The following is an 11,446-nucleotide window of genomic DNA, read 5'->3' as shown; positions in this document are numbered from 1 at the left end:
GCGGTGCCCCAGCTGCGCGGACTCCGCTGCACTGAGACGCAGTTGTAGGCTGTCCTCCACCAACGACAGATTGATGGGCACACCTTAGGTGCGGATGCAGGATTCTCCATTGACAGTCTCGTGTTCGATGGTAGTGGCAGTGGCGGTGGGGACCTCCATTGATGGCTGCTCGATAGCCTCAGCATTGTCGGTGTAGGTGGGGGTAGGTCTAGCCGACATCAAGGTCATGGTCCCTAGATCCGGAGGAGAGGAGACTAGCTAGATCCGACGGCCGATGTCGAGGTCATTGTCCCTAGATTCGATGGGGTTTCTCCGCTCTAATGACACACTACCAGTGCATATTGGATCAATGCGGAAGAGGAGACAGAGCGAGCATGAGAAAAATGAGATGGGAGAGAAGTTCGGCTGACCAATTAATGGCAGCCGCCGTGTCCACCTGAACAAGGCCACCCATGGGCGGCAGATTGCGTGCTACAGCTGTATTAACTCCACCTTCCAGCCTAGGGGCAAATAAAACGGAAAATGTGTCGGCTATGTTCTCTCAAAATGACGAACACGAATCTCAAAAGCATTCAGGATAAGCCGCTGTGGTCAGGGCCTCAGGGGCAGTGGGAAAGTATTTATCGAATCTCAGAGCGCGCTGTCCGTGAGCCCTTTTTCGAAACTGCTACTTAACGAAGTCCGCAGCTGCCCGTGTGCACGGCACAGCGGAGGCCCGCCGCCCGTGTTGGCCCATGAGAGAATACAGGCTAGCCAGCGCGCGGGTGGGCAAGCGGCAGAGGGCGTCGCGGCTTGGGCTTGGCTCGTAGGCCGTGGCTGCCTGCCCACTCGAAACCGCGTCGGCCCATGGGAGAAGGAGAATACTGTTGCTGTACAGGAGGACGTGGTGACCGGTGAAAAAGCGTCGCAGCCGCTCATCCCGAACCCGACACACGGCCTGGTCGGTACTCGATCAGTTCTAGCCTTGTAGGCGCGGCACCACCCCTGTTCATCTCCAGCGCGACAAAACCCATCAAATCGAGCCGTTGATCACATGCTTTTTTCTAATGAAACGACACGCTTCACAGATGGCGTTTTTAGCCGGCTCGATCGTCGGTTGCTGCGTCTGGGCCAGCTGGCGCGGGCGGCAGGTACGCCGTCGGCAGGTGAACTCACACCCATCCATCCATCGGTCGGTCAATCGGTATTCCTTTCCCCTCGAACCCGCTGCCGCAGAGATGCCGAAAGCAATCTGCCGGCGCACCTCGCCGTCGCCGTCCGACACGAGCCATCTAATCTAACAATTGATGCCAGCTCGGAGGGACGGACGCCTCCTTCCAGTTCAGGTTCTCCCATCCTGCACACAAGGGTCACTAGCTAGGTTGCACATTGGAAAAAGGCAGCAACAGAGGAAGACTTGCAGTTCACCCTGAAGATAACCTTTGAGCCACGCAGGCACAGCAGGTCAAGTCATGCATCCATTTCCTTCCTTTCCCTGGAGTGATGTTGCAAGAACCGGTGAACTTTTCATCAAAACTTTCTTAACTGAAAGACAAAGAAATCCATCATCAGAGATTTGGTGAGAAACAGATGTTCAGGTGAGCATCATATCCATGGAACGCAACTACGTAAGAACAGGAAGAATGCCCTGGATCAGGAAAACAAACGAAAAAAAGGCTAGGGGGTTAGGGTAGGTTTGCCCATGGAGTTGTTTTCAGGCTTTGTAACTGTAAGGATCAGTGACATCTTAAAAGTGAATAATTTAGGATTATTTAAAACTAAGCTCAAAACTACAAGATAAACATATTTTAATTTCTATCTAAATATGATCTAGGTTTATCTAGTGCTTCTACTCCACCTAAATAAAATTTTGCACTCTAAAAACCAATCCTACCAACTACTCATGCAAATTCTAGAAAAGTTAAACATGGAAAGTTAAGTGCAAGAAATAAGTGTGAATATAAAGGGTAGAGAGAATACAAACACTTGTTAGACGACTTTTTCTCGTGGTACCGACGAATTGTCGTCCACCCCTAATCCATATTGAAGCCCCACGCAAGGATCTAGCTCCCCGGTTGGATAACTTTGTGGATAGCTGTTAGAGCCCCTCACTCGTAAATGGGACCCCTACTAGGTCTCTCATGTATGCTCACCGTCATCATCACTGTGGTAGTATTTCGCCACTTTGATACGGGTCACTCCTCCCGCTCACAAAACTTACGAATGCTCCACAAACTTCTTGAAAGGTCTCACAAGACAAGAACATTACCAAGCTGTTTAAGTACTAGCAAGCACTAAGAGTAGTAAGTGTGGATCACTCACTTATTCCAAACTTAGCTAATTATCTATCTAGATTCACACTAAGCTTAAACTAACACTAATCATGACATTAATCTTATACTAATTGCCTTGGTCTTCAATGTGCTCAACTTTGTTGGCAAGAACTCCTCTCAAGTGTATGTGTATGCTCCTGAACTCTAGCACACTTAAATGACTAAGTCAAATATATATATCTATAGCCCCAACTTCCATAACTAGCCACTATCTCTCGAACCTAGAAAACTATAAACACTGGATGATCCAATGAACATATTTTTCTTAGCACCGGAATATCCAGGGAGTGAGACAGAAATTAGCCGTTGGAGTCCCCTATCACGTCCTCGGATCATCTAATGGTGTCCAATCTTTATCACTGGAACATTCGGTGAGTGTATCTTGCAATCTCTAAGCTGAGCAACCTCTCTGCATAAACCTTCGGTGTGCTTATCAGAACATCCAATAAATGTACTATTTTTATCTTTCGGTGAGAACAATGAATCATCCAATGAGTGTTGGTGTCTTGACTTCTTTACTTCATCCTTCTCTGGAAACTTGTTCCGGTGCAATCTTCTGGTGCACATCGGAACTTCCGATGAACCTTTCGGTGTTCACATCAGATCATTCGGCGAGTGTAATGCGATAGAGACTTTGTCTAATTCAATCTAACTTTGTCCTAGCTTTAATGACTTTTCTTCTTTGATGTCTTGGATCTTCTTCTGGTCTATTAGGTAACTTTTCTAAAGACACTAGGTCAAGTTACTAAATTCAAACTCTTTTTTGCAGTACAACCAAAAAGAAATAAATCTATCTACATAAGTGATGCTCTTAACGCTATAATCACTTATCTAAATGATAGGTTTTTATATCTTTATGAAGCTCTTCTTTAATATTGATGTTGAATCCTTTGAGGTGTTTGCAACCCGAAGTCCGTTTTCTATATCCATAAGACTAAACATTTATATACTAGCAAACCTTGTTAGTTTTGTTGAACATATTATATTAATCATCAAAACATATTAATCCTATACTAGGGTCATTTGTTTCTCAATAACCCTACTGCTTTTAATCTCACTTTTGTTGCTAAATCTTGTGGGCTCTAGAACTCTTTTATTTTCTTGTACACTGGCGCTAAAAGAACTCTTTAACTGTAGCCTAATAATTCCAAACGCCTGCGACATGTCGTCAGGAAACATACGATTAAAGGACGCAACCACCTTTTCCCGTTCTTCAGCTGTTTCTAGTAATTGTACAAAAGCTAGTGGAATTAGACCTGTAGATTTGATCAAGCGCTACTCTGAAATTCACCTGGTGGCTAAGCTAAGCTAGGTTTCTTTTCTTCAAAACTTTTCTGAAAGATATTGTCGGCCATTATATTTACCAAGGTTGATGGAAAGGAACAGTACATCAAGACCCAAAAAAAAAAGAACTAAAGAATCAGCAGGATATGGAGTAGGAGAACGTCATATGCTCATATGTGAAGTGCAAGTAAAGAAGAACATACTTTCACCAAACAGTACTGGTAGTTTCTTAATTGGTAAAAGGATATGAACTAAGTGGTGCCTAAGCAGTTTTACAAGACGTAGCTAGCACTTCAGACTTCAGAGTCTTTCTCTCATGCTCCAAATCATTTATTAAACCACCCTTTTTAGGTGAGATGTAACATCACTAGATCGAATTCCAAAACGGCTCTTCGATGTTCAGTAGATTGGTTTCACAAATCCTCTGACATTACAGTGGAGTAAAGTTACTGAAAGTGTCGTCGGATACCGAAAGGCGAAAAAATTGAAAGAAGGAAAAATCAAAGTGGAAAAAGGGATCAAAGGAGGCATTCTTTGAAGCATTGGTTCCAACTAATAGGTTGCTTTTGCCCATTGCTGAATCTGTATTCCTTTCTACCAACACTGCGATCCGGGCGTCGTCGTCTTTCCACGTATGAAAATCACGTAGGACTCGCTCGAGCACGACGTGCATGTACGACCCGAATCATCACTCATATAATTCAATTCACCTGTAGCATGGATGGGAGCTTCGTATCAGATGCGATTTGAACCCGCAATTTTAAAACTAAACATAATTTTAATTCGGTTTTGTGTTTAACGCACTTCTCCAGCCATTGCTCATTCATTGCACCGGGATCAGAACAAGAAATTCATCAGGATAATATATTTCCTTTAAGCTTTTGCTGCAGAGACGACGGCACAAGAGACTGAACACCATCATCACAAAATCAAATCGAATCAACAACAGTCTGCCTATGCTTGTAGATTACGTGCAGATGGGATCCAGCTTATCCGGATCCTTTAAGGCCAAGGGATAAACTCAGGTTGGTCCGTGAGATGAAACGTTCCATGCAGAACATAGCTGGATGGATGGGATCAGCTAGGATATATGAGCATTCATTTGAGATGGAGCACTTGAGGACCAGTGAATTTTCGCCTTAACTACAATGTTTACATGTGGCCGGCTAGACATAGATTCGATCTTCAGTTGCAGGCATGCACATCGAAGACAATTAAGATGTTAAAATCAGTTGCTTTTTGTTCATTCTCGGATGCACAGTGTGAAGTACTAATAGTAGCACAGCGGTCACTGTCAGGTCCCTCCTTTTCATTTCCTTAGTTTTGGAGGTCATGCTGGTACCATTTAATCCGAGGCGTTCTTCAGACAGGGACGAACGCCCGAGACTGCACCGACTCGATCAGGGTTACGCGGAAGGACGGGGAAGAGGAAGTGCAGGTGTCCTTGCCGCTGGTCCTTCCTGATCGAGCTCGGGCAACCAATCCGTACCTTGGTGTACAAGTGCCAACAGGGACACCCGGCAACAGCGATCATATCGCAGCTGAAGAGTTCCTGTCAAGAACAGCACCCAAATCACAGGACACGGGTGCAATCGAATTGAGATATGGCTTCTCTGGAGGATGCACCAACCCCAACAAACAGATCATATGGAATGCCTGAATATGTGGCTGTGACCGGCCTGAAGCAAATTATATATGCAGAATGGTGGTTAATTGTCTTGGGTTACAGTATTTTATTGGAGTACTTATGCGTGAAGCTTACCGATAGAAATTGGAAATCTGGAATAGCTCCACCACAAGGTACGAAGGGCATGTCATACTACTTGCAGTTGCAGCTAGCTACATTTCGACCATAATGATTTAGCAATATAATGAATCGCTAAAGCTAACAATAGCAACAAAACAATAACAAGCTGTGTGCATCACATGGTGCAGAAGCTGGACACTCTTTTTCATTATTAAAAAAACAATAGCAGCAAAAAATAATGAGGCAAACCAAAATTCCTCTGAACAAGGTCATAAAGCATGCAGGTAAAGCCACAGTATTTTTTTCTTTCTGAATCATAAAGCATGCAGGTAAAGCCACAGCTAACTTGGCGATTGATGTAGGGTCGGTGCAGAGCTGCAGACTTGATGGTCGAAGTGCTCCTACTTCGTGTACCACTTGAACCATAAACAATGGGAGTAGTTTGTAGTCCGCCATCAACAACATGTACTGAGGTACATGTCGTAGCTGGAGCCGCGCAGTAGCAATTTGTACTCGTGGCCAACTGCTAGCACTTGTTCCATTGCCTCGGTTCCTCTGTCTAGTAATTCTGAAATTTCAATCGAACAAAATGAAATCACCTGTACATTATCCAGTATTAACTGTGGTTACAACTTGATCATTATACAGTGCCAACTAATAGTGTAGTATTGACTAAGAACCTGTAAACAAGTACTTGAAGCACTTCTGATAGGGAATTGCTAGCCCATGCAGATGCACAGGTTGATAACTAGTCCTCCTAATCACTCTTGCGCTCTTGACCATATGAGGAAGTTTAATTTAATTAGCACGTTTCTTAGAGTTCAACGTCTGATTTTGCATTGTAAGCGACAGTGTAAACACAGTGAAGGTGGGGTGGTTAGAGATCCGGCGGATTTCTAACGGGAATTTGTCGACTGTCTAGCTTATTAGAGAGAGGTCGACGAGTGGCGGGGAGGCTGGCGGGGTGAGGGAGTCTCGCGTTAGTGTGCAAGTCGAAGCACAGTGCATCCAGTTCAGAGGAAGAGAAAGAAGATGCACCCTAAAGTCGGACAAACTATGTTTGTTGTCAGAGATTTAGTCCACTTTAAGGCATCTAAAGTATAGCATCATCCTTAATTTAGTTAGTAGAGTAGCGATCGTACGAAAAGCACTCGATTAATCATGCACGGGCAATTAAGCTAGGTGAAAGCTTGTCATCATAGAAGGGTAGTACTTATTAGTCACAAACAGTACTTAGCTAGATGGTGAAAAATCATGACCGTAACTGCACATCACGAAGTACGTCATAAATTAAAGAGAACTCTTGCAACTAGTTCGTGAAACTAAGGTAGCTGGACTGCTGGGACTGAAGTGACAAGTGGTAGCTAGTCTTTGGGGCCGAATGAACCGTGACACGTGGCCCTTGCGTTCGTTACAGCCACCCCCACCTCCAACCACCGCTGATCGGCCGGCCTTACAGCCTTCCCGCGCACTCACACCTCAAGTTAACTCGATCCGTCTCCACGCCACTCCTATATATCCCTCGCATGCAACGCGCCTCGGCTTAGCCAGCTCGATCGATCAACGCCGCCGCGCACGGGGTGTATTGTGTATACGCCGGCTAGTGATCGGTGGTCACTGTACGTAGTGCGTGGCATGGGGGTGACCACCGCCGGGGAGGCGGTCAAGTCTCCGGTGCGGGCCTCGGTCATCGTCAAGCTCAACGCGGCCTTCCTCGCCTTCTTCCTCTTCGCCTACATGGCGCTCCTCCTCCACCCCAAGTACTCTTACCTCCTCGACCGCGGCGCCACGTCCCTCGTCCGCTGCACCTTCCGCGACGCCTGCCCGTCGGCCCAGCTCCCACGGAAGGTAAGGTGAGCCCACCGGTACGTGTGGCGTTCTTGCTCCTGCCGCGTCGGTAAGACTTGGTATAGTCCCGCTTGATGAGCTGACGACAAGCTGCGCTCGTCCGTACGTGTGCATGCAGCTGGGAGGCGTGCCGGCGAACAAGGTGGCGGCTGAGCGGACCGTGAACGCGGGGCGCGCGCCGGTCATGTTCGATGAGCTCCGCGGTCGGCTGCGGATGGGCCTTGTCAACATCGGCCACGACGAGCTTCTGGCGCTGGGCGTGGAGGGCGACGCGGTGCGCGTGGACTTCGAGCGCGTGTCCGACGTGTTCCAATGGTCGGACCTGTTCCCGGAGTGGATCGACGAGGAGGAGGACGACGAGGGTCCGTCCTGCCCGGAGCTCCCGATGCCGGACTTCTCCCTGTACGGCGACGTGGACGTGGTGGTGGCGTCCCTGCCGTGCAACCGCACCGCGAGGGACGGGTGGAACCGCGACGTGTTCAGGCTGCAGGTGCACCTGGTGGCGGCGCAGATGGCGGCGCGGAAGGGCCGGCGCATCGGCAGTGGCGGGGTCGTGCGCGTGGTGCTGCGGAGCGAGTGCGAGCCCATGATGGACCTGTTCCGGTGCGACGAGGCGGTGGGGAGGGAGGGGGAGTGGTGGATGTACAGGGTGGACGTGCCGCGCCTGGAGGAGAAGCTCCGGCTGCCCGTCGGATCGTGCAACCTCGCGCTGCCGCTCTGGGGATCAGGAGGTACGTGCATGCGTGAGCTCATCACCGATTTGCTTGTTCCGGCCTCCGTGCATGCGCGTTCGGTTCGGTCTCGATCTCTCTGCTTCGTGCTTACAATTTTTTGCACCACATGCAAGTCAAAATCAAGCATCTAGTTTTTCCGATACTAACATGCCAGGCAGCAGCAGTAGTACCAACCAAGATAGATATGAACGAGAGACCCGGTCTATTATTTTCTGACCTGTACATGGTGCACCTGCAAATTAATAAAAGAAGACCGACACAACAATATAATGGGGAAATGCTAGGCGCAAACAAATTATTCTGTGCAAATATTGATTATCGTCCGTTTAATCCTAATTGGAATACAAACTTCTTCCCACCTGATCTGCATTGATCTCTAATAAGGGCACACATTTTATTTTATTTTTGTTTGCAAAATGATCTTGGTGGTATGGTGGGAAAAAGAGCTATCTTGGAAGGACGGATGTGAATCAATGTTCGTATCTTTGCACTGTATAGTTTGTTGCACCGAAAATTTTCCCAAAGATAATCTACGTGCAATACAAGAACAAATTTGTGTAGAGTAGTGTTACTTTAAAATTTCACCAAAATATTTACTGATGAAATTAAACAGGTTTATAATGCTTGGTTAATTTTTCATAGTAAATAACAGACAAAAACTATTGCTTGTGTATGGCAAGGCATCTAGAAGAAAATGGGGAATCTTGTCGGGAAATGTTGGAAAAGGCCACGATCGAGTTGATAATGCATGGATTCTCATCATCACTCAGCTCTCCTTTAGTAGAAAAATGCTAATCAGTAGTCCCCATTTATTCTCAACTACCTGACGAATCTGATCGATAGGTCGAGCTAGGCGACGACTGAGGCTAGAAAGAAATCTTCGAACCGAAGCCTCGTACTACCTCATCATCTATCGATAATACAGGTCGATGATTAACATACACTGTTCATGTATGCTCATGGTGATGATATCAACAGCTATTTTTCATAACCAACAAATAAAATTTGCCACCGTTGCTTTCGAAATTAAATTGGAACGGGTTAGATTATAGCCAAAAGGTGGCTAGTAGCCTCAGCACAATAGCGTCGCACCAAAATGGAACTTCTTGTAGTCATGGATCTATCACTGTCAATGCTATCAAAAACGAGAGCCAGTCAGCCAGATCGAACCTGTCCTTGCAAGAAGCAGATAGATGTAGGTGTACCTTCCAATATATATACTGTCATGGCCAATTTCAGCTTCTGGAAGAATCTGACAAGAGGATGAACAGCAGATACATGCGTACGAACTCACAGTACACAGACAGACAGACAACAAGTACTGGTAGTATCTTAAGCAATAAAATGAATTAAGCTAGCCTGAGAAAAAAAGAAATAATGCTGGAGACTGGGGACCCTTCACCTAACATGCTGGGAAGTATTTCACTTCCATCCATCTGATCGATGGATCGAGCACTATGAAGGCATGGCAAATTAATACGTCGACACGACTGGTTAAACTAGATTCGGTTGGTGAGCTGCACCTGCACGCTCGCACCAAATAATACTATCTCCGATTTCCGTTTATTTTATCACCAATAATTTACTAGTAAATTTGAACTTGTATTTTTTGTATCAGTAGATTCATCATGTAATATACTTTTTTAATATTGTATATTTATAAGTATTCGTAATTTTCTATTAAAAACGTACTGCTAAAATTGCTACAGTAAATTATTAGTTAATAGTAAATGAAAACGGAGATAATAATTCGTGCGACTGCATTCTACCAGGTGAGGTGGATGACCAACCGTACTGTACGCAACATCTGGCAAAGTTTATTTTTTCGTGCATGGTTACTTTTTAATTCGACATCTGTGGGTTTGACTTGGCGAACACTTGAGTCTTCCCCCGCTAGCTTTCGGAACTAACTGACGTACGATGACATACGCAGGGATCCACGAGGTGTTCAACGTGTCGGACCTGACGGCCGGCGGCGGCGGGCGGCCGCGGCGCGAGGCGTACGCGACGGTGCTGCACTCGTCGGACACGTACCTGTGCGGCGCGATCGTGCTGGCGCAGAGCATCCGGCGCGCGGGGTCCACGCGGGACCTGATCCTCCTCCACGACCACACGGTGTCGAAGGCGGCCCTGCGCGCGCTGTCGGCGGCCGGGTGGAGCCCGCGCAAGATCAAGCGCATCCGCAACCCGCGCGCGGCGCGGGGCACGTACAACGAGTACAACTACAGCAAGTTCCGGCTGTGGCAGCTGTCGGAGTACGACCGCGTGGTGTTCATGGACGCCGACATCCTGGTGCTCCGCAACCTGGACGCGCTGTTCCGGTTCCCGCAGCTGACGGCGGTGGGCAACGACGGGTCCCTGTTCAACTCGGGGGTCATGGTGATCGAGCCGTCGGCGTGCACGTTCGACGCGCTCATCCGGAACCGGCGCACGATCCGGTCGTACAACGGCGGCGACCAGGGGTTCCTGAACGAGGTGTTCGTGTGGTGGCACCGCCTGCCGCGGCGCGTCAACTACCTCAAGAACTTCTGGGCCAACACGACGGGGGAGCGCGCGCTCAAGGAGCGGCTGTTCCGGGCGGACCCGGCGGAGGTGTCGTCGATCCACTACCTGGGGATGAAGCCCTGGACGTGCTACCGGGACTACGACTGCAACTGGAACGTGGCGGACCAGCGGGTGTACGCCAGCGACGAGGCGCACGCGCGGTGGTGGCAGGTGTACGACCAGATGGGGGAGCTCATGCGGGGGCCCTGCCGGTTGTCGGAGCGGAGGAAGGTCGAGATCGCCTGGGACAGGCACGTCGCCGAGGACATCGGGTTCGCCGACCACCACTGGAAGATCAACATCACCGACCCCAGGAAGTGGGACTGATCGATCACTGGCCTGGTAAATAAGCTCGTGCGCCGTGCTACGTAGATGAGCGTGAGAGCTAGGCAGCAGCTGAGATCGAGCTCGTCACATTTTGATTTGTAATTCGGACCAGGCTAAAGCATGTGTATGCTAATGCTCATCTATCTGCACATCTTTAATTAGAAAACTATACTTAATTATTTATGTTTCTTATTAGACAAACTACCTAGATCAGGTATCGCGCGTTCCCTAGCTCCCTTCCCTCTCTTATGCCTCCATCAATTTTACAACGTGTTACCATTTCTATTTCCCTATAATTTCATAGAGCAAATTGCCACAATTTACAAAAGTAAAATCTATAAGACACAAAGAACAAATTTGAATAAATTTATAAACAAATCAGTACCAACTCTGAAAGCAAGTTTTTTCTAATTTACAAGCATATCCATACATATTCAGAGAGCAAAATTATTCTAATTTATAGGCAAAATACATGCTAACTCAGAGAGAAAATTCATATAAAAACTCAAAAGTAAATTTGTTTATTTTACAAGCAAATCCAAACAAAAAAAGAGCCGAATTATTCCAATTTACAAAAGCGAATTCATATAAAACCATAAAGCAAATTTATTTCTGCCCACGAAGCAAATTCAAGTGCAAATTTGTTTCAA

The 11,446-nt window shown here is 47.2% G+C and overlaps 1 protein-coding gene across 2 annotated transcripts; it reads left to right on the top strand.

Moving 5' to 3' along the window:
* The first annotated feature begins 6,834 nt into the window (after positions 1–6,834).
* Positions 6,835–10,997, top strand: LOC133911754 (UDP-glucuronate:xylan alpha-glucuronosyltransferase 2-like). Of its 2 annotated transcripts, none has more exons than XM_062354142.1 (3): positions 6,835–7,191; positions 7,310–7,922; positions 9,859–10,997. In XM_062354142.1, the coding sequence occupies exons 1-3, from the start codon at positions 6,979–6,981 to the stop codon at positions 10,794–10,796; spliced, it is 1,764 nt and encodes a 587-aa protein (XP_062210126.1). In that variant the 5' UTR covers positions 6,835–6,978; the 3' UTR covers positions 10,797–10,997. The 2 variants fall into 2 exon arrangements, with proteins under 2 accessions (XP_062210126.1, XP_062210127.1); XM_062354143.1 differs by having other exon boundaries at positions 7,072–7,196.
* Positions 10,998–11,446: the final 449 nt, after the last annotated feature.

The sequence above is a fragment of the Phragmites australis genome, chromosome 3 (assembly GCF_958298935.1).
Source record: "Phragmites australis chromosome 3, lpPhrAust1.1, whole genome shotgun sequence".
Taxonomy (NCBI): domain Eukaryota; kingdom Viridiplantae; phylum Streptophyta; class Magnoliopsida; order Poales; family Poaceae; genus Phragmites; species Phragmites australis.
The sequence above is the reverse complement of the archived record's forward strand: the minus strand, read 5'-3'. Positions and strand labels throughout refer to the sequence as shown.